The sequence below is a fragment of the Mandrillus leucophaeus genome, unplaced genomic scaffold (genome assembly GCF_000951045.1).
Source record: "Mandrillus leucophaeus isolate KB7577 unplaced genomic scaffold, Mleu.le_1.0 Scaffold4, whole genome shotgun sequence".
In the NCBI taxonomy this organism is placed as follows: Eukaryota; Metazoa; Chordata; class Mammalia; order Primates; family Cercopithecidae; genus Mandrillus; species Mandrillus leucophaeus.
In genome coordinates this window covers 13,033,652-13,056,313 of record NW_012104253.1, presented here as the reverse complement: position 1 = coordinate 13,056,313, position 22,662 = coordinate 13,033,652, and the positions used below count along the sequence as shown (strand labels likewise).

General features: G+C 46.0%; 1 protein-coding gene across 3 annotated transcripts in view; it reads right to left on the bottom strand.

The window, feature by feature from the left end:
- Nucleotides 1-9,868: 9,868 nt before the first annotated feature.
- The window catches only part of FBLN5 (fibulin 5), an 84,802-nt gene continuing 72,008 nt past the window's right edge, over nucleotides 9,869-22,662 (bottom strand). For all 3 annotated transcript variants that reach the window (XM_011991777.1, XM_011991776.1, XM_011991775.1), the window contains 2 exons: nucleotides 19,663-19,858; nucleotides 9,869-10,838 (listed from right to left, as the gene is read on the bottom strand). In XM_011991777.1, coding sequence (XP_011847167.1) covers nucleotides 10,677-10,838; nucleotides 19,663-19,858 — 358 coding nt within the window. In that variant the 3' untranslated portion in view covers nucleotides 9,869-10,676. The remainder of the gene's footprint in view (nucleotides 10,839-19,662; nucleotides 19,859-22,662) is intronic.

The following is a 22,662-nucleotide window of genomic DNA, read 5'->3' as shown; positions in this document are numbered from 1 at the left end:
GGGCACTGGTAATACAAAAGGAGTGACTCCCTCTACACAGGGGTGGGGGCTTGGTGGGCTGCACAGACCACACAGGTCAGGGATGGCTCTGGAAAGTTCCTAGAGAGGCTGATCTCTGTTGAAAGATAAATAGGCATTTGCCAAGTGGGCAAAGAGAAGAACTGCATTCCAGCCAATGAGAAGAGCTCAGACAGGAGCAGCTGGAGGGAGTACCTCAGCCATTCTGGTTTGTCGGGGATGTGTTTGTTTCTTCGAGAATGTGTTCTAAAGGAGGGGAAAGTGGTAGGAGCTGGAACTGGAGAATCAAGCAGGAACCAGATCGCGGAAGGTTTTGTCAATCTTATTCAGGAGTTTGAAACTTAGTCTGTGGGCCTGTGGGCAGACGGAATGTCAGTAGGGTTCTAAGTAAGGACCTAGTCAGCCTTACTCTTTAGAAAGATCACTTTAGGAATAATGTTTCTTATGTGAACAACTGCAATTATTTTTCTTAACTCTCATCTCCCCTCCCTCCATACACCATTTCCAAAGTGGAAAACAAGATGATGTGTTTTCCCTAATTAAAAATGAAAACAAAATTAAAACCTCACCACAGCTTCCCATAGCAGACAGCAGCAATTCCAGACTCCAAGGAAAATTGTTCCTGGAGATGTTAATAGTTGTTATGGGGAGTAGGGGGGCTGGGGAAGGGGGGAAATCATTTCCTTGAAAAAAAAAAAAGTTGGATTAACCTTTATATGAAATTAAGCAGGTTTCCTTTTCATTGCAGGACCTCTCAGAGGCTTCAATTTTCTTTCTTTCTTTTTTTTTTTTTTTGAGATGGAGTCTCGCTCTGTTGCCCAGGCTGGAGTGCAGTGGCACAATCTCGGCTCACTGCAAGCTCCGCCTCCCGGGTTCACGCCATTCTCCTGCCTCAGCCTCCCGAGTAGCTGGGACTACAGGCGCCCGCCACTGTGCCCGGCTAATTTTTTCTATTTTTAGTAGAGACGGAGTTTCACCATGGTCTCGATCTCCTGACCTTGTGATCCACCCGCCTCGGCCTCCCAAAGTGCTGGGATTACAGGCGTGAGCCACCGCGCCCGGCCGGCTTCAATTTTCTCAAATCAACTGTGACTGTTTGAAAAGGGGATTCAGCATTCAAATTCCCCAACTTATTAAACAAGTGAGCTCCTTAATCTTGGAGCGTTGATTAGCATCTTCATGGGCTAGTCTTCTGTGAAATGCTGACCTGCACAGTATGAAGTCCAAACTCAGCTAGAATAGTGTTCTGAATAATCTAGCCTCAACTTTAATCCCTTCCTGCCATACACACATCCTTGTATCCTCTGTTCCAACGACACTTGTCTTCTTAGTGCCCTTCCCCTCTCTCTATGCTTGAGGAATTCTGGGTCATCCTTTAAGCCATAGCCAAATAGCAACTCCACTGTGAAAAAGTGGTCTGTAGTGAGGGTTGCAGAGATACAGGTTGATCTGAATCAAGGCTACTGTCCGTGAAACCCTTTATGTAGTATGTGGAAATTATTTGGATGAATAACTCTGTAATCTGTGAATCTGTGAAGAGGGATGGACTACATTTTACAAAGCAGTTAGGGGTTCTTTGTGACTGGCAAAGAGACTGTGGTCTCTGGAGACTGTGCACTGTCTTGTGTTTAAAGAGACTTCAGTTTTTCCCAGCGTCTCTGCTCTAGATTACATGAAGAACAGAAGTATCATATCAAGCCACTGGATACCATAATGGAGTGGGACAAAGGGAGTGCTGGAAAGATGTCTAGAAGTCCATGTTTGGGAATGAGTGGGGGTAGCCTGGATCTCTGACAAGGGGTATTGGAATGAAGGAAATGGATTCTAGGATGGAGAGACTGGAAATCAAAAAGAACCCAGAGAATGAGTCTTCAGAAGAACAGCCACAAGAAAGTACCATGTTCACATAACTGGATACAGATACTTTCTTTTTTTAAAGCAGGAACAGGAAGAGGGCAAGTAACAACAACAACAAAAAGCTGTGACTTTGCTCAGGAAGAGATGTTCTAGAGACTGCTTCTGTGTGCTTAGGAGAGAAGAAAAGAGGAATTTAAGGGAGAAGAAGTAATAATGCATAAAAAGCTTTGTACTTTGTCCCTTGGACCCAGCTTTGCTTTCATTGGACAGGACCTAACCCTGACTACCACCTTGCAACTTTGGGATGGAGAACAGGTGAAGAGGAAGGTGGGCCAGTGCAGAGAAAGAAAGAAGAGAGAGAAGAGAGGCAGGGGAAGAAACAAGAGGAGGAAGTGGAGGGAAGCAAAGGCGTCACCAGCTCTTATGCAGAAGTAAACAGGAGCCGGACATGATGGCTGATGCCTGTAATCCCAGCACTTTGGGAGGCCACGGCAGGTGGATCACTTGAGGTCAGGAGTTCAAGACCAGCCTGGCCAACGTGGTGAAACCCTGTTTTTACTAAAAATACAAAAATTAGCCAGGCCTGGTGGTGGGTGTCTGTAATCCCAGCTACTTGGGAATGCATATATATATGCATTGCATCTGACTCAGCAACTCAATTTTGTAATTTTAACTAATTTTAAACAATTGGTCTTAAATTATAGGCTCACACCTGTAATCCCAGCACTTTGGGAGGCTGAGGTGGGCAGATCACTTGAGCTCAGGAGATTGAGACCAGCCTGGGCAACATGGCAAAACCCCATCTTTACCAAAAATACCCAAAATTCAGCCAGGCAGGCACCTGTGTTCCCACCTACTTGGGAGGCTGAGGTGTTAGGATTGCTTAAACCTAGGAGATGGAGGTTGCACTGAGCTGAGATCACACCACTGCATTCCAGCCTGGGTGACAGAGTAAGACTCTGTCTCAAAAAAAAAAAAAAAAAAAAGGAAAGTATGCATTCAGAGTTTGACCCGGGGAGGAAGAGAAAGAGAAAGAGAATCAGCCACATCTCCACCTCCTCTTAGTTTTCACCTCAGCCATCACAGGTTTGTTGGTCTTTGTTGAACCGGCAAAGGAGTGGAGTGGAGCTGAGGGAAATCTGGTGAAAATTAAGATCAAGAGCAGCCTTGAGGCGATTTCCCAGGATGGAAGCCTCCTGCCGCTGCAGATCAAGTGTGAGCAGCACAGGGCGCCTTGGCTCAGCATTTGCTGGAAGGAGCCACTTCCTCTCCTCCCTGCGGCCTGCCCCATCCCTGCAGTCACGCCAAATGAGGCAGCCTGCTTCTTTTTGGTGTGCCTTATTGTTCCAAAACTTCTTGGAGTACACCTGGGAACTCTTCACCACCTACTGATGAAAAGTCCCAGCTTTTATGGTGAAAAATGATGTCCCGGATTCTTTTTTTTAATCGCATTGAAATCCCTAAAAAGATAACACATTCCAAAGTTCCAACAGACCAAAAAAAAAAAAAGAAAAGAAAAGAAAAAAGGCCAGAAGCAAAGGAGTCTACCTCTCTGTATGACTTCTGAGTTGAAAAGATCTCCCTGACTAACTATGGTTTTACTGAGAGATGTAGATGATGATTTTAATAATGCCTTTGCTCAACAAAAATGTAACTGTTACTGGCCCATAGGGCTGCTTCTTAGAAAGACTGGTATGGAGAGACTGGCTTAGAAAGACTGGCTGTGTGGAAATGCCAGCCTTGGGGCAGAAACCTCCATGAGATCTTTTTAAAAGTGGAACTAGAACAAAACAAAATAAGACAAAACGAAACTACAAGGTTACAGCATCACCATAAAGATCTAAAGTATCTACAAATATCATAGCTTGGTTTTGATGATATTACCAAACCAAACTGGAGTCGGCTTGCCCAGCGCAGTAAGGCCAAACGTTCACATCAAGGTTTTCTAGTGGAAGAAGGAAGGGGATTGATTTACGAGACACCAAGCAAGGAGAATTGAGCAGCTCACGCCTAAGACCTGATCTTCCCAATGGCTTACAAGTAGGGGTTTCTAAAGGCAAGGGTAAACTTCAGGAAAGCGAAGTTACAAGCAAAATTGTAAATTGATACATGGAGGTTATATACCGGTTTGGCCTAAAAAGGTGAGATGGCTTGGAGTTGGGGGCTTACAAGGTCCTAGGTGGATTCAAAGATTTTATTTGCAAAGGAGGGAAGCTTTGTCAAAAGACTTGAGTTCGGCAGAAAAGAGTGTGGGGTCTGGCCCGTGGGTGTGACTTCCTCCAGGTCTTTCAGGAAAAAGTTTAGGACAAAGAATGGAGGCCAGGCATGGTGGATCACAGCTGTAATCCTAGCAGTTTGGGAGGCCAAGGTGAAAGGATCACTTGATGCCAGAAGCTCAAGATCAGCCTGGGCAAAAAAGCGAGACCCCAGACCCCATCTCTACAAAAAAAAAAAAGAAGTAAACAATTAGCCAGACGTGGTGGCACGTGGCTGTAGTCCCAGCTACTTGAGAGGCTGAGATGGGAGGATCACAGGACAGGAGGTCGAGGCTGCGGTGAGCTGTGATTACGCCACTACACTCTAACCTGGGCAACAGAGCCAGACCCTGGCAAAAAAAAAAAAAAAAAAGCCAGAATAAAGAACAGAGGTCAGAATTCAGTCCTCAGTTCTCCCTTATCTGAGGTCTGCATGCCAGGGGATCCATTTGGTAGGGGTCTGGGTTTCTGAAAAACAACTCAGGGATATATGTTAAGATGTTACCTTTAGTTTCTACAACTCTAACTTCCCTGACTATTGTTTTAAGCTACTATTACCTTCTTGCTTATCAAGTTGCTCCTTACTTCTCAGGGCTAGCTGGGTGCCTGGAATTTCCCTTGCAGAAACTCAAGATTTTGCTTTATTTCCATGCTTGTTGGGGAGTGGGGGAAGGAGGCCCCTAAAAGGGGTCCCTGCTTTATCTCAGTGATGCCTTTTTTGGTAAGTTTTCAGATGAGGGGATGTAGAACATTCACAAATAAAACAATCCACACTCGCTTGAGGGATAAATTATGAATGGTTCATACATTAAAACTCCAAAGATCCCAAAGCACCTACCCTATTTTAAAGCATAGTAGCTATTGTGATACAAGCCAGTTTTGCAATGTTAAATTCATTATGAGTAGAAGATTGGAAAGGAAGACTTAGAAAAAAGGAACAGGTTGAAACCAAAACAATCCTCTCCAAACGAAAACTTCTTTTAAACAGAATCAAGTGATCCAATGACTCTGTGGCCTTAAATCAATATTAATTAATTTCTCAAATCCTAATAAGTAGGTATCATAATGACACTGGTATTTGCATGTGTGTACAATTTACCCTGCCTTCATCTTTTTTTTTTTTTTTTTTTTTTTTGAGACAGAGTCTCACTCTGTCACCCAGGCTGAAATGCAGTGGTGCAATCTCGGCTCACTGCAACCTCTGCCTCCTGGGTTCAAGCAATTCTCCTGCCTCAGTCTCTGAGTAGCTGGGATTATAGGTGTGTGCCACCACTCCCACCTAATTTTATACTTTTAGTAGAGACGGGTTTCACCATATCGGCCAGGCTGGTCTCGAACTCCTGGCCTCAAGTAATCTGCCCACTTCAGCCTCCCAGAGTGCTGGGATTATAGGCATGAGCCCCTGTGCCTGGCCCCCCTGCCTTCATCTTTACATTATTGCTCAAGAATATTCCAAATTCCTGAAAAAGTCACTGCCTGTCAACATGCAGTTCCCCTCTGAAAGAACACCAATAATGGCAATTCAGTAGATCATTCCTGTATTGACACCTATTTTTTCACTTTAATGATTTATTTCTCTGATGGCTGCTGGCTAAGACTCATTATTAAGAACCATTAGTAAGTCAAACATTCTAACTTGAGGCTTTCATGCCAGCAAAAGCTACCAAAGTAATAAATTTTGCCTCTGTGCACTCCTTTGTCTTGGAGCCTCTTGGTTATTAAAAAACAAACAAAAAAAAACCATCTTTTAGCTATGTTCAGGGATTCCAACAAAGATATCAGTCATTTGTTAAGTAACAGGACTAAGAAATTTGAAAACAAAAATATCAGCACAAGGAACAATCTGTGTATTTGTTTGTAGTTTATGAGCATTGGCCAATTCCAAAATAATGAAGAGATTTGCTAAGTGCTCACTTTTTTTTTCAGATAAGAAAATATTGCATTTAAAGTAAACACAAATTGTATCAAAAAGAAAAAGTTTATCTAGCATTTATTAGTGTTTCAAAGTATTTAATAATTCTAAGCAGAAACAACTTATTCTAAATTTCAAACACATGTCTATAAATGTTCCTAAGAATTTTTCTTATATAAAATAGATATCTTAATAATTTTTAAAATCTAACTAAAATAAGTTTTGTTGACCCTGCTACTGCACGTACCACATTATATTCCAGTTTTGTCTTGTATGCTGCATAAATCCTTGGATAAAAGTATTATTAAAAAGTTATTAAAGTTTTAAATTAACTTTTAAATTAAAGTTATTAAAAAGTTATTTAAAGTTATTAAAAAGTTATTAAAGGTGTTATTATAAAGTTATCGGTGGACTGTCTATCCTGTTCATGTCTCTGAATCCAGCAACCGGCTTAACCAAAGTGGATTCTCAACGAAAGTATGTGATCCTCTCAAGACAAAGACCTTTTACAAACAGGATTTCATCTGGCAAGAGGGGAGTGGAGAAGAGCTCCCTCATCAAGTCTTCTCTCTGTGGGTGAACCCGTTGGCTCAGAATGAACAACTTAGGCACATTACGGTAAACACCCAGGCCACAAAAATGTGTTGAAACCACTGAAAATGAAATAATCAGACCTACTTAAATGTTTTTACCATCTGGGCAAAAAACACCCCAAGGGCCAAGATTTACCTAAGAAAGTGTCTAAGTATGTTACGCAAGGCTGAGAGGCAACAGGTAGGTGGATTTTGTGCCAATTAGAAAGTGTTATGATTGGCAAACCACTGCAAAACTCTGAAATTGCAGTGAAATGGAAATGCTGGCTGTCATCCCCAAAGTACATTTCAAGGAATCACAAAACTTCAGAATTAGAAGCAACTGAATTAACGTTTTCACCCATATGAAAGTTGGAAGATGAGGTGGTAACACGAGAGCTTTTGCAGGTGTCCCTGCTCTTAATCTGTGCCCCTTCCACCTTGGTACCTTTCATTCTTCAGGACCTGATGGAGTTGTGCAAAGCAGGGGTCACTTGACAAGCTCTCAGCCCAGCTCCTGGATAGGGCAAAGCTGACAAGGAGGAGACACGGGGAGCCTGGAGATCTCAGGGTCCAGGAAACAGCCACCCCTTTGGAACTGCACAGCAGAGCATAGCACTGGGATCAGAGAGCAGACTCATCCCCAATCTTGTGCAAAAAATAACATTTGATGATTCCCAAGGTAGGGGAAGCAAGTAGCATTTGGGGTTCCAGCAGCCCCTACAACTGTTTCCCAAATGTTTGGAGTTTGACTTTGCAGTGTACACTTTGCCCTGGACTGTTTTTCTCTTAATTTTTAGGCCCAAGTGTATTTTAAGGTAAATGGATCCCACATGCCTCTGATGCATTTACACTGAACTCATCAGACCATGTTTTGAAAGAGCAATCTGAGGTCCAAGAAGCCCTTGGAGGCTGCTTTTATGAGCCTCTCTGTGCTTCTTTTCTTAGAAGCAGGAAGCCACATTTTGACACGAACAAATAAAACACAAACCTTAGAGACTCGGATCTGGTTCCAAATGTGGCACCTCTGAAACCAGTGGGTCCTCAAATCATCAAGACAGAAAGCTTCCCAGCCGCCTTTTTGAGAAGTTCATGGAAACGTACCCGTGTTCTGTTGAGCCCAGAGGCAGTGGTTCAGAGGTGCTTGGTGCAAAGCTCACACAAACCTTCAGCGTTTCTGTTTCCACACGTCTTCCCAGCACCTGAGTCTCCCGACACAGCCAGGACCCAGGCTCACTGCTGCCTTCTAGCCTTTGCTCTTCGGAGAGCTGAGCTGAGTGAGTCCCGAGGGAATCACCCTCTGTTTTCTGAGCTTTGAAACCAGAGCATCCTGAGCCATTTGTTGCTGATGTGATTGCTAACACCACTTGACCCTGACTGAAGAACCACAACTAGGGATGGTTTAGATATGCTTAGTTAGAGAAAAAAATAACCACAGCCAACAGCAAAGTGAGGTGTGTGGTGTGGGTGTGAGAAACGTTCTAGGGGTGAGGAGGGAGGACTTGCAGCTTCTTGGATGCTACAGGGAGTGGAACATGCTGTTTCCTTCCACTGAAGGCCTAAGATACTACTAAGTGGAACAGGAGAGTTCCCTGGCCCCCTCACAGTATGTGCAACAGGGGTGTGGCTCTCTGTTCATCTGCCCCAAGCTAAAACCCCTTATGGGAAGGGGAGCACGCAGACAGGCAGGTGCAGGAACCAGGGTGAGCACTTTTGGGCCCCAGTCCCAAGACAGCATCTAGGGGTGGGCGTCTGTGACTTCCAAAGCCCAAGTAGGCACGTGTTACAGTGCATTCTTTCAGCCTTGCCATCTGTGGCAGCTTAAGCATTAACCAGCTTAGTGGACCCTCTCCCTTTTTGCAAGGGCAGAGGGCCAGTATGACAGCTTCCTATATCCCGAGCTCTTGTCCAGCATCCTGGAAGAATCAGGTCACATATGGATTTGCAGGATGAATGCAGGCGTTTTATTGAGTGGTGGAGGTGGCTCTAAGTAGGATGGATGGGGAGCTGGACAGGGGATAGAGTGGGAAGATGATCTTCCCCTGGAGTTTGGCCATTCAGCGGCCAATTTTCAGATCATCTCCAGCCGAATTCCTCCCAATGTTCCTTCTCTTCTCTTCTCTCCTTCTTTGCCATGCTGTTCTGCCATTCATGTCTGCTCATCTTCTTGTCTCCCCATCTGCTTCTGGAGCCTGGAGCCTGGGGTTCAGGATTTATATGGGTACAGGATAGGGGATGTGGCAGGCCAAAAGGCAACTTTTTAGGGATGAAAACAGGAATACCTGTCCTCATTTAGGGCCCGGGTATTCAGGCTTGAGGGTGGAGCCTTTGCCAGGGAACCACCCTCTTCTACCCAGTATTTCTCTGTCTCCTGTCCATATCATAAGGATCTGTGGAATGCCTATTAAGACTAGGGGTCCAGGGCACAACTCCTGGTAGGCACCGTGTGGGTCCTTAACGAATATCTCACCAACAGGTAGGACGGGAGCACCCTCAGATGGATCCGTAGACTCCACCTTGGCTATCAGGAAGTGCACTTTTTTCCTGAAGCCTTGGGATGATTCCTGGGGTGGGACATAAAGACAGCCATCCCAACCTGTCCTCCTGTGACTTGCAATGTTGACTGTCGGTTGGCCCCTGCCCAGGGTTCTAAGATTTGAAGGATATCCAGAGGCCCTGACCAGGAAAAGAATAATGAATCCTACAATGAGCAGAAAAGACATTGAAGGTAAGGCAGCTAAGTCTCCAGCCCCATCTGTCCACCTCTCTTTCTACGATTTATAACAATACATTCTCGACTCTGGCTATGTAGTCAAGTTTTCAAAAATCGTGATGGCCGGGCCCTACCTAAGCCCAATGACATCAGAGTGTCTGGGGGCATGTCCCAGGGAATCAGTCTTTTCTCCAAAGTTCTACTGGTTATCCTTCTATGCAGCCAGGATTGAGGGTCACTGGTTCAAAGTAACTTGAATACATTCCTGTTCTGCAGGAGCACTGGAAATGATCTGCATAAGAGAAGAATTGTTGGTTGTTTTCTAATCAGATGAAACAGGACTCAGGGATGATGCCTCCCCCTAACTTCCCCACCACCCCCATTTCTCTGCCCCACCGCCCCCCTCCATCAACTTGCCAGAGTGACAGATAATGCCCTAGCTCCCTGGAGAGCTTTCTAAGCACATGATAAACAGGTTTAAACAGAACTAGAACCCCAAATGCTGAATCATCTATGATGTCAAAATGAACCAAACACAAGCTCTCTTCAAATATTTAATCAGTTTGGAGACCTCTGCCTTCCAATCCAATTGGGTAAAAATTCTAAAGAAAGCAAGATTAAGGGGTCCTCAAAGAAAACATTGGGCTAAAATGGAGAGAAGACTGAGTTTGGGAAGACAGAACATAGCATGTGTCTGAAGGCCTTTTGAAGGAATTCTACAACATATTTTTAAAAAATACTCAAAATGAACAAGACAGGATTAAACCGTTATACAAATTTACGGACAACTCAAACTTCTTTTATGGCTGAAAATACCAGACATGGTTTTGAAATACATTCTCAAACCCTTCGATCCTGCTGTGGTTTGTTTACATAGCCTTCTCAGTGTAGGCAAAAAGCAAACTAGCTACTCCCAGCGTTCCCCACCAGCTCCCGGGTCTTTGCAAAGCCGTAACACAGTGAGAGAAGGAGTGAAAGAGGTGAAGAGGTGACAGCAAGCTGTTCACAGTCTTTGAACACAGACTCAGACCCCCGCAAACCTAATCTATTTTCTTTGAGAAACATGGAAATAAACTGAAGGCCTTGAAAATTCACCAACAATCTTACATCAGGGGAGCAATGATAATACTTTTTGATAACTGCATCATAGGAACTGGGGGTGGCATGTCCTTCAGGGTGACAGGTCTGCAATAGTACAGGTGAGAGTCAGGATGTCGGGGCTGACTCTTCAGGGAAATGTTCAGCAGGAAACGCATAACGTCTGTGTCGCTCTCATTCTCTCTGTTATTTCCTCTTCTCCTGTCCCTTGGTGCCGATGAGAGCCAGCGTCGGAGGCTCCAGCCCGAGGCTCAGAATGGGTACTGCGACACATATATCCGCAGTCGGATCACGGAGCTGCCTCTGAAGTTAATGACAGTGTTGACAGTGATCATTTCCAAGTCCAGCTGGATTTCCCGGGGCCCTTTGATGGGGCGTGTCATCACCAGGGTGGCACTGATGGGGCCCGTTTGCTGTGGACAGAACCGGGGGACACCAGTGAGAAAAAGCCTGCATGGTGCCCCTGCAGCCCCACCAGGGCACTCCCCTTGCCTCCGTCAGTCAAACTGGCACCCCCTTGGTGCCTCAACTGTGCCACGCTCTTTCCCTGGCTTTGCCCACTCTCCACCTGGCTCTTTTCTGCTAATCCTTCAGGTCTCATCTGAAAGGTCACTTCCTAAGAGGAGCCTTCTCTGATTCCCCAATCTAAGTCAGGTCCCCTGCGACCTCTGCCGCTGCAGCCTCTACTTTATACAGGATGGAAAGCATTTATGACTACGCATGATTGTCCACACTGTCTACCTGATCCATGTCTGATATCTGGGCCCCCACTAGGCTATGAGTTCTGTAAGAACAGGTACTGGGGTCAGGCTTTTCACCACTGAGTCCCCCTAGAACCCAGCATGGTGCCTTGAACACAGAAGGTGTTCAGAAAATATATATTGAATGATGAACAAATCATTGATTGAACCTTCTACATGGCTTAGGGCTGTCACTTCACCTCTCTGGGGCTTATTTCTAAAATGAGGGTTTGGCATTGAGTACACATGGACACAAAGAAGGGAACAACAGGCACCATGGTCTGCTTCAGGGTGGGAGGCAGGAGGAGGGAGGGGATCGAAAAACTACCCACTGGGTACTGTGCTTATTACCTGGATGATGACATAATACGTATACCAAACTCCTACAACACAGTCATTTACCTAGAGGACCACCATGCACATGTACCCTTGAAAGCAGAATAAAAGTTTTAAAAAACATGTTTGAGAAAAAATAAAATGAGGGTTTGGACCAGATCAGTAATTTAAAAAAAAAAAAAAAAAGGCATCAAAAGCTACTGGAACTTTTTTTTAAAACAAACAATTCCAGGGGCCCATTCCAAGATTTTCTAGGTCAGTATATTTTTAGGTGATGCCTGGGCAAGGTGGAATTTAAGAGTTCCCCTCTAGACACCCTAGAGTCACCTCCAGCTTCACCATTCTGCAACCTGATCACTGTGGTCCTAATAATTTCACGTGAACTCTCTCCTCCACTGAGTCTTTTTCTAAAACTTTCAAGGAGGAAGGCAGAGAGGAATGACATCAGTTGAGCACTCATCATGTGTGAGGCACTCTTCTAACCATGTTTATGTACATCTGCTTATTTAGTCCTCATAAAATGGCTGGGCACCATGGCTCACAACTGTAATCCCAGCATTTAGGAGGCAGAGGTGGACGGATCACTTCAGGCCAGGAGTTCGAGACCAGCCTGGCCAATATGGTGAAACCCCATCTCTACTAAAAACAGAAAAATTAGTGGGGCATGTTGGCAGGTGCCTGTAATCCCAGCTACTTGGGAGGCTGAGGCACAAGAATTGCTTGAACCTGGGGGGCGGAGGTTGCAGTGAGTAGAGATCGCACCACTGCACTCCACCCTGGACGACAGAGCGAGACTCCAGCTGAAGAAAAAAAAAAAAATCTCATAAAATCCTGAAAGGCCTTGCCAAAGTGTGGTCCCTGGACCAGCAGCATGGGCATCACCAGGGAGCTTCTTATTTTTATTTATTTTTTTTGAGATGGAGTCTCCCTCTGTCACCCAGGCTGGAGTGCAGTGGCCGGATCTCAGCTCACTGCAAGCTCCGCCTCCCGGGTTTATGCCATTCTCCTGCCTCAGCCTCCCAAGTAGCTGGGACTACAGGCGCCCGCCAACTCGCCCGGCTAGTTTTTTGTATTTTTTAGTAGAGACGGGGTTTCACCGTGTTAGCCAGGATGGTCTCGATCTCCTGACCTCGTGATCTGCCCATCTCGGCCTCCCAAAGTGCTGGGATTACAGGCTTGAGCCACCGCGCCCGGCCAGGGAGCTTCTTATAAATGAAGAATCTCAGGCCCTGGCTAAGATCTACTGAGCCAGAATCTATAGCTTAACACAATCCCCAGGGCTTTGTGTGCACATTAATTATTGAGAAGTGTTGATCAAAAAACACAGGACCCAGGTGGAGGGCCCTGGCTGTCCTTTCTAAGTGCTGTATGGAAGGTATGACTCATTACTTCCCCGTTTTATGAGTAAGCAAACTGAGATCTCATGAGGTTAAATAATTGCTTAGGGTTACTCAGCTAGTCTTGGGCAGAGCCAAGAGCTTCCATTCAGGTTTTTCCGACCCCAAGCCCCAGGCTTTTTTCACTGCACAGCAGGTATTAGAAAAGGCTGATGTGTGTTTCACTTCTTCCTAGCACCGACCTAATGAGAGATGCTCGCGGTCAGTACAAGAGACAGATATTGGCACTGGTAGAGGAAACAGCGAGAGGGAGAAAAGGGATGGGCTGGACAATCACTTCCCATACACTGCAGAGCTCAACCCTGTGTCCAGAGGCTGAAAGCAACAGTCTCTGCAAAATAAAGGAACCCAGCTGGTCTAAAGCTACACTAGATGTTTCATCTGTCTCCATAAAGGGAGGGCGCCCCATAAAGCTCTGAACATCCCCAAAATCCACCACAGGTAAGACAAGGGTGGGGCTGGCAGACAGGTGCAGGCCAGGTGCTGGGACCTCCTCTACCCGTGAGGCTATCGGCAGCCTGACAGACAGTCACACAATTTCCCCTTGGCACTGGTTCCTCCTGTTCCCGTCAGCATCCACGTGATTGGCACCTCCTCATGCAGAAGATCGCTTGGACTTCCTTGTCAGCCCTTGTGAAACCTGAGCCCTGGGCCAGGACTTCAGAGGGTAAAGTCACACAAGGAAGTGCCGGCAGCCTTTACATATACAAATATCTCACCAGCTTTCACTGCGTGAACAAAGACCAAGAGTTGAGAACCCCCAGCTGGGGCAGCCCTCCGGAGGGAGATCTGTGGAGCCCAAGGTCTGGAAGGGAGAAGGGGGCAAGTGCAAACTTCCAAGTTGTTCCTTTGGGCTCTCCTGGTAACTTCTCCTGAGTACAAAAGAATCCTAGACTCTCCCATTTGGAATCCTAGACTCTCCCATTTGGAAGTAACTGTAGAAGTTGGGGAGTCCAGCCTCCACCTGGGTCCACCCTACCCACAAGCACCTGGAAGAGCTCAAGTACCTGCCACAAGAGCTGAGGACAGCCACCTCCACATTCAGCTTTTAGGGCAGAGCCAGGGCATTAATGAAATAACCCCCCGAGAGCCCGTGGGCATTAGTAGCCTTGGTGGTGTGAAAAGATGAGGAGGAGGAGGGTGGTGGTGGTGGTAGTGATGATGGTGGTGGTTATGATGCCAGGCATCTGGCTACCTTTCCTACACCTCTTAATTAATCCTCATAACCCTATGCTATAAGTAGGTTAGGGATACTACATAAGGCCACAAAACTACTGCATGGTACTAGACTTTATGGCTCCAAAAATCATGCTTCTAACCACTACACTCTCTGATAAGGTCTCTGTACCTCTCCATTTACTCACCATCCCGTGGGTCTTGACTTGAGAATCACCACTTTGTGTTATGTTTGCTAGGTTGTTTTCCCCCTCTCCGCTAAGGTGTGTGTGGGTTCCTCCAGGGCAGAGACCACATCCTGTTTGTTTCTCAACGCTCAGTGCCTGACCTGAAGCCTCATACACAGTGGTGCTGAATGCATGCTGGTGACGGAAGAATGCACACGAATGACTGAACACCAGTGGACTTGACCACGCTGGGCGTCGGCTGCCAACAGCCCACCAGCCGTATGTCTTCCTGGCCCTGATCCCACATGCACTCAGGTTTGTTCCAATCAGCTTGTGGGATGGCATGGTCTGACCTGTGGCAAACAGCCACGCTGCAGCAGGCCAGCTTCCATGGGCCCTGCCACTTGATCCATGTGTGACATGGAGTAAGTGCACTTTGGCACAGTCTGAACCCCATGACCTTGCTCCTTCTTCTGGCCCTAATTATGACCCCCAAGCCACCTGACCAGAGCCAATCATCAGTCCTCTTTCTAGGGCTCAGTGAGAGACAGACAGCCAGTAAGGCTTATGAATGGGCTTGTGTGTGCATACATGTACACGTGTGGGCATAAGTGTGTGCGTGTGTCCATGCGAGTGTGTGTGGTTTGCCTGCGGGGTGAGATGAAGCTCCTCCCATGTGCTTATAATCAAATCAATGAATCTTAGGGTGTGAGAGCCTGGACGGCCATCCAGCCCCACCTCCCACACAATGCTCTAGTCCCTTGGGTAGCATTCCCAAGCCCTCATGGCCCAGCAGCTCACAGCCTCCTTACAACAGTAGCAGCAACGGTATCAGTTGCCACAACAGTATCTATACAATCGTAACTGCTATTTATTGAATACTTTCTATTGTAACTGGATGTTAGATTTTTCTTGTGATCTCAATTTCTTCTGAGACCCGGAAGCTGGAAGAGCAGGTAAAACATACCTCCCCATTCTAAAAGAAAAGTGTAACAGCACAGATATTTGGTGCCAGGCTGCTTAGGTTCAAATCCTGCCCCAGTGCTTATTAGTTGTGAGACTAGTTGGGCAGGTTGCTTGGCTTTGTGCCCCAGTGCTCTCGTCTGTAAAATCTGGATAAAACCATCCTATATCATAGGATTCTTGTGAAGAGTAAAGGGTTACTGTATAGAAAGCACTTAGAATAGTGTCTGGCACATACAGGTACTATACACGGCTTGCTGCTGATGCTGTATGTGGAGTTATTGGGGGTTATACAGGACTTACAAAGTTGTGATCCAAAGCCAGATGTTTTCCTCATTCCGTCACCCCCTCCAGCCTACAAACATACTTTTTCGTTTGTTTTTGTTTTTAGAGGCAGGGTCTCGCTCTGCCACACAAGCTGGAGTGCAGTGGTACAATCATAGCTCACTGCAGCCTCGAACTCCTGGACTCAAGTTATCTTCTCGTCTCAGCCTCCAGGGTAGCTGTAGTTACAGGCCATGCCACCACACCTGGCTAATTTTTTTAAATCTTTTTTTGTAGAGATAGGGTCTCACTATGTTGCCCAGGCTGGACTTGAACTCCTGGGCTCCAGCGATCCGCCCACTTCAGCCTCCAGAGTAGGTGGGATTACAGGCATGAGCCCCTGTGCCCAACTCTATATATATTTTATTAAACACACTTACCAGCCTCCATCTCAATCAAGAGGGGTTTAAAAAAAAAAAAAAAACTGCTCAGAAATGCAGACCCCTGAAGTTCAAGGATGCAGAAGGTGGTACCAGTCTCTCCAGGAGAAGTCTGGAGGTGTGAGCCCTGAGCTGCCCGCACACCATAGTGAGGAATGGGGAATGCAAGGAGCTGATGTTGACATCCTGAAAGGCCCTTGTGTAAGGTCTGCTGCCAGGATGCCATGACACCCTCCACCTCACTACCACCACGGAACATCTGTATGGGACGTAGCCCCAGAATTAGGGGCTGAGAGGTTTGGAGTAGCAAGTGACCAAGCACAGGCCCTACTGCCCATATCATGGACTGGTCAGTGTGAAGTCCTCAGGCAAATCTCCAAAGGACCCAAAAAAGCATCCTGTGAAAGCCACAGCTTTGGGATCTCTGCCCTTGAGGGAGCACCAATGCCTGGTTACAATGGCAACAATCAGGGAGGAGCCTCGCTCTCCCAACCTTACCCTTTCTACCACCTGCTCCTCCACCACGAGCCCTGGAGGATCCAGGGCCAGCACTACCATTACTGGGAGGGTAAGAAGAGGGCAGGGCAGAGGCCAACCACACCCCGTGCCTGCTCTGAACTAGGAGACAGGGAGAAACTTCACAGTGGGTAAGAGACAGAGAGGTTGAAGTTTCCATTTAAACTAGCACAGACTTTTGACGTGAGAGAATGAGACAGTCCAATAGAAATGGAACATGCCTGTGAATCCTAGGGAACTGACCTGAGATGTAACCCAGGTGCTCACAGGTTTGATCCAACAGCGTGAGAAAAAGAAAGTCATTGACTGTTTCACTCCCACCACCAAACTCCACTTCTTTGGTAAAAACAGTATTCCAGACAGGGCGCTAAGTGGATGATCTCATCTAATCCTAAAGTAAACACTCATCTAGAGGTCCAGAGAGGTTAGGTCACATCACACAATTGTTAAATTGTTAAACTGTAGAAGAAATGGCTCCAGAGCCCACATTAGAATGACTGAGTGGCTTGCCGGGGAGGGTCCCACAGCTTTGGACAGCATGGACCCTTGGAAAGCCAGCCTTATCGGACAATTTCTGTCTTCCTGCTTTGTGGCCCATGACTTCATAGGGCCCAGTCCCTCATGAAAGCACATAAACTCCCATGGACCTGTCCTTTTCAATATGGCTCCCCACAGTGACCCTGGAGGATCACAGCAGCATCTGTTAGAAATACAGATTCCTGGGTGCAGTAAACTGAATAATAGACCCCAAAGAGATCCAAGTCCTAATCCTTGGAACCTGTTCTAAGGAAAAGGGTTTTTGCAGATGTGATTAAGAATCTGGACAGAGAGACTATCTGGATTGTCTGAATGGTCCCTACATCTACTCACAGGTGTCGATATAAGAAGGAGACAAAGGGAGATTTGATACACACAGAAGAGGAAGAGGAGGCAGCGTAACCACAGAGGCAGATATTGGAGTGATGCAACCACAGTCAAGAAATGCTGGCAGCCCCCAGAAGCTGGAAGAGACTTGGAACAGATTCTCCTCTAGAGCCTCCAAAGGGAACACAGCCCTGCTGACACCTGAATTTCAGCTCAGTGAAACTGATTTCAGACTCCTGACTTACAGAACTATGAGACAATAAATTTCCTTTGCCTTAAGCCACCAAGTTTTTATTTTTATTGTTTTTCAGAGATGGGGTCTCCCTCTGTTGCCCAGACTGGAATACAGTGGTGTGATCTCAGTTCACTGCACCTTCGACCTCCTGGGCTCAAGCAATCCTCCCATCTCAAACCACCTCCCTGCTACACTGCCCCAGGTAGCTGAGACTACAGGTGCCTGCCACCATGCCCGGCTAACTTTTTTTTTGTAGAGACAGAGTTTTGCCATGTTGCCCAGGCTGGTCTTGAGCTCCTGAGCTCAGACATCTGTCCACCTTGGCCTCCCAAAGTGCTGAGATTACAGGCATGAGCCACCACGCCCAGCCTTACTATTATTATTTTTTAAAGTAAAGGCAGGGTCTCACTACATTGCCCAGGCTGGTGTCAAACTTCAGGCCTCAAATGATCCTCCCGCCTTGGCCCAGCAAAGTGCTGGGGTTACAGGCGGCAACAACCACTACTGGCTAAGCCACCTAGTTTGTAGCAATTTGTTACAGCAGCCCCGGGAAACTGGGAAATTAATACACCTATGCCTCACTCATCATCTTCCGAAATTGATTCTCTGGAGAGGGAGCTCTGGAATCTGCTTTCTGGGCAAGTGCCCAAATTCACACTGAAATGTGAAAAACATTGTTCTAAGCCAGTGGTCTCTATTTATTAATTTAAGACGGAGTCTTGCTCTTGTCACCCAGGCTGAAGTGCAATGGCAAGATTTCGGTTCACTGCAACCTCTGCCTTCTGAGTTCAAGCGATTCTCCTGCCTCAGCCTCCTGAGTAGCTGGGATTACAGGTGTGCGCCACCACGTCCGGCTAATTTTTATATTTTTAGTAGAGACGGGGTTTTACCATGTTGGTCAAACTCCCGACCTCAGGTGATCCACCTGCCTTGGCCTCCCAAACTGCTGGGATTACAGGCGTCAGCCACTGCGCCCGGCCAGCCAGTGGTCTCTAAAGAGGGGTGGTCACTCCCAAGAGTTGCAGGATATGAAGCTCAATAATACAAATGACACAGTATTAGATGCATACAATTTACAAAAAAAAAAAAAAAGTAAACATATTGTAGCATGTCTGCTTTAAAACCTTTTGCTGATGTGGGTAAGTCAGTGTTGTCTAATCAAACTTCCTATGGCAATAGACTTGTTTGTATCTGGGATGTCTCATACAGTAGCTATGTGTGGTTTTGAACACCTGAAATGTGGCTAGTGCCCTGAAAAAACTGAATTTTTAATTTTATTTAATTCATTCAGTTTTAAAGAGCCACAGAGGCCACTGTGCTGGACCACGCTGATAGAGCCCACGTCTAATAGAGCCCACGTCTGCGAGCCACACCTTTAACACATTCTCTGTAAAGTAAGTACCCTGAGGGCAAAGATTTGGGGAAGTTTTCTGCATTGCTGTATCCTTGGTTTCTAGAAGTGCGTGGTAGGTTGTTTTGTTTGTTCGTTTGTTTTGTTTTGTTTTTTTGTTTTTGAGACAGTCTGGCTCTGTCACCCAGGCTGGAGTGCAGTGGCATGATCTCAGCTCACTGCAACTTTCGCCTCCCAGGTTCAAGTGATTCTCCGGCCTCAGCCTCCCAAATAGCTGGGATTACAGGCTTGCGCCACCACGCCTGGCTAATTTTTGTATTTTTAGTAGAGATGGGGTTTCACCATGTTGGCCAGGCTGGTCTCAAACTCCTGACCTCAGGTGATCCACCATCTCAGCCTCCCAAAGTGCTGGGATTACAGGCGTCAGCCACTGTGCCTGGCCTGCATAGTAGGTACTTAAGAAATACTTGTCACATGGGTGGGTGGAAAAATGGAGAAGTGAATGCCTCTCCAACAGAATGTTAGGAGAAAAGAGGCCTGAGATTGAGTCTTGGCCTAACTTCCCATTTCACAGATGAGAATCCTGAGGCTCAGGAGGAGAAGTATCTTTTGTAAGACTACACAGAAAGTGGTGGAAACCAGGACCTTGAACCACACTCTCCACTCTTCTCTCTCAATGCCTGTCCCTCCTAGCTCCACTCTTACCTGCCTGCATTCAGCATGTTCCTGGGAGAGACAGCACAAGGCCACTGTTACAGATGGTGTCCCCAGTCCCCACTCCCTCTTACCCGCATATAAAATTCTCTGCCCTCATTCCCAGATTTGATCTGGAAAATGTAATAGGCCCCAGGGTAGCGGGTCGTGGCTTGCATTTGGAAGATGTCAGCAGGAACGGAGCGTCCTGACACCACGTCCATGTCCCGGTACAAGATGGTAAAGGGCTGGTCTCTGCAGCCGGGGTTCTCAGCAGGACACATACAGCGGCTGTGGAAAGGGAAATCATGTGAGAACTCAAGAAATCCATTCCAGGTGCTGGTTGTGCCTACTTCCTCTCTTAAAACACTGAAAATGAGGCCATCCCATTTTTAACATCCAAATGCCATAACTGTAGAATGTCTCTGCTCCTAGCTTGAGTCTAAAAACTCTCCAGCATGTAGGCGAGCTCTGTTTCCTAAAGAATGGACTTTTCTCACCAATCAGACGTTCTGGCTACTAAATAGAATATAAACCTTAGATCTCTGTTTTTCAGAATGTTAGAACATTCTCCAAGATAGTTTACACTTGCCATGTAGGCCAAATATGCCGCTCCAGCCTGGGCGGCAGAGCAAGACCCTGTCTCAAAAAACAAAACAAAAAGAAAAAAAAAGGAAGAAAGAAATTTTTAAAGTAAGAAATTGGATTAACAGGTCTTGGAGATCCTTGTACATTCTCTATTGCACTCAGCTCAGTCTGCATGGAATGGAATTGAATAGAATATAATCAAATATTGTCATTTGATAATTGATAAACAAGAGTTAGAACTATGTACAAGATAAGACATTGGACATTTTGGAAATTCAATGAATAATAAGATCCTGACCTCAGATAGTTTGCTTTCTAATAGGAGAAATAAATCACAGACACAAATATCTCTAATACGAAGCAACTATTAACAGAGTGCCCTAATATAAAATCACTGACTTTTACTACCAAAGAATGCCTGTTATAGACACCCCTTGATTCACCCCTAACACCCCCTTCCTCTGTCTCCGATCCTGCCCTGAGACTCCACAATAGGGTTCACAATAGGATGAAGATGTCTGTTGATACGTGCGGTGGTGGCCAACGCTAGGAGTCAGTCTTACTGTGTTTCTGCCACTTTCTAACTTCCAGTCTATCCACAAAACCTGTTGGTTCTACTTCCAAAAGAGAGTCCACATCCAACCATCTCCAGTGCCTTCGAGGCACTTTTGCCTTCTAGCCCTTGCACATACTGTTCCTTCTGATCTTCCACTCTATTTAGTTAAAATCAACTCATTTTCCCGTTCCAGCCCAAATGTCATTTCTTCAGAGAGGCCTTTGGACTCCTCCATCTAAACCATCCAGCCTACTCTTCCTTTTTATAAATTTCCATTCATTCTAAGCAGAGTATGGTGTCTCATGCCTATAATCCCAGCACTTTGAAAGGCTGAGGCAGGAGGATGACTTGAGTCCAGGAGTTCAAGACCTCTGGCTTTACCAAATATATATATATATAAAATATATAAAATATATATATATTATATATATTATATATATAATATTATATATAAATATGTAATATATTATATATAATATATAAAAATATATATTTATATATAAATATATTGTATATAATATATAAAAATATATATATTTTATATATATATATATGCCAGGCGCACTGGCACACACCCATAGTCCTAGCTACTTAAAAGGCTGAGGCAGGACGATTGTTTGAGCCCAAAAGGTTGAGGCTTCAATGAGCTGAGATTGCACCACTGCACTCCAGCCTGGGTGGCAGAGCAAGTTTCATTTTTTTAAGGCTGCATCAAAACAGCCAAGTCAAAACGTCTCTAGTGCCTAAATGGCCACAACAAAGTATCATGTGTGGCATATAAAATCATTGTTTTCTAAAAGAATTTTGGAGGAGGGAGTGATGGCTCCCAGCTGAAGAGGACCACAAACAGCTGGGAGAGGTGGCATCTGAGCTGAAGTCTGAAAGATGGGGCAGCTCTGGCTATGTGGAGATGAAAGGAATGCCTTCCATATGGCCGGAAGTATGTGCATACAAGCAGGGAGGTTGGCCATTCCTGGACACGGGTAAAGGCGTGAGCAAGTCCTGTTCAGACTGGCAGAAGCACAGGACACCTGAACCGGACAAGGAGTTGGAAGGGGCTGCTGGAGTCCTACTGGACTGAAGCCTGGAGCGAGGGAGTCATGGAGCATTGTCAGCGTCATGCCAGAGACTCCACCAGTAACTCCAGCTCAGCACTGCGAGCTGAAACGGATCAGCTCCCCAGCCACAGACAGGGGCGGCCTGGAAAAACCCAGAGAGAACCAGGAAAAGAAGCTGGGAAGAGCAGCCTGGAGCTCTGCTCTGCCACAAACAGCCCTTATATCGGGGGTCAAAAAGCCCTGTTCTAAAGAGTTGCTTAGAAGCACACCTCTTAGCAACAAGTGAAGATGTCTCTAATGGACCCACCTGTCCTGGCATCATCCTCTCTTTTGCCAATTTGTTATCAAAGTGGGAACCACTGGTAAGCCATGAATTCCTCTCTTAGAGGCTGTATTCTGAGAGGGCAGGATGGGTGTGTTTGATTCATCCTTTCATCTCCCATGCGGGGGTTTGGTGTTGCTCAAGGGAAGTCAATGTGTGAACATTTGGAAGATAGGAGGCCAAGGAGCAACTAAGACGGTTTAAAAAAGGGATAAAAGAGAAGGAAAAGGAACTCCTAGTATGCCAGGAACAGAAAGCCACTGTCCTACTGCATTTACCTTTTGGAAGTTGTCTTCACTTTAATTCTATCCTCAACTCTAATATTTGCCATCTGGTGATTTAGTAAAATGTTGACCAAGATGACATCAGAAACTTGATTAACACCAACTAGAGAACTGTCCAGCACCTCAATACTCAACTCTCCAGCACCTCAATACTCAACTCTCCAGCACCTCAATACTCACAGAGCAGTCCAGGGAGATTGGAAGCATTCATTTCACCTGGGAGCTTGCCAGAAAGGCAGAATCTTGGGCCCCACCCCAAACCCACGGAATCACACTCTAACGAGATC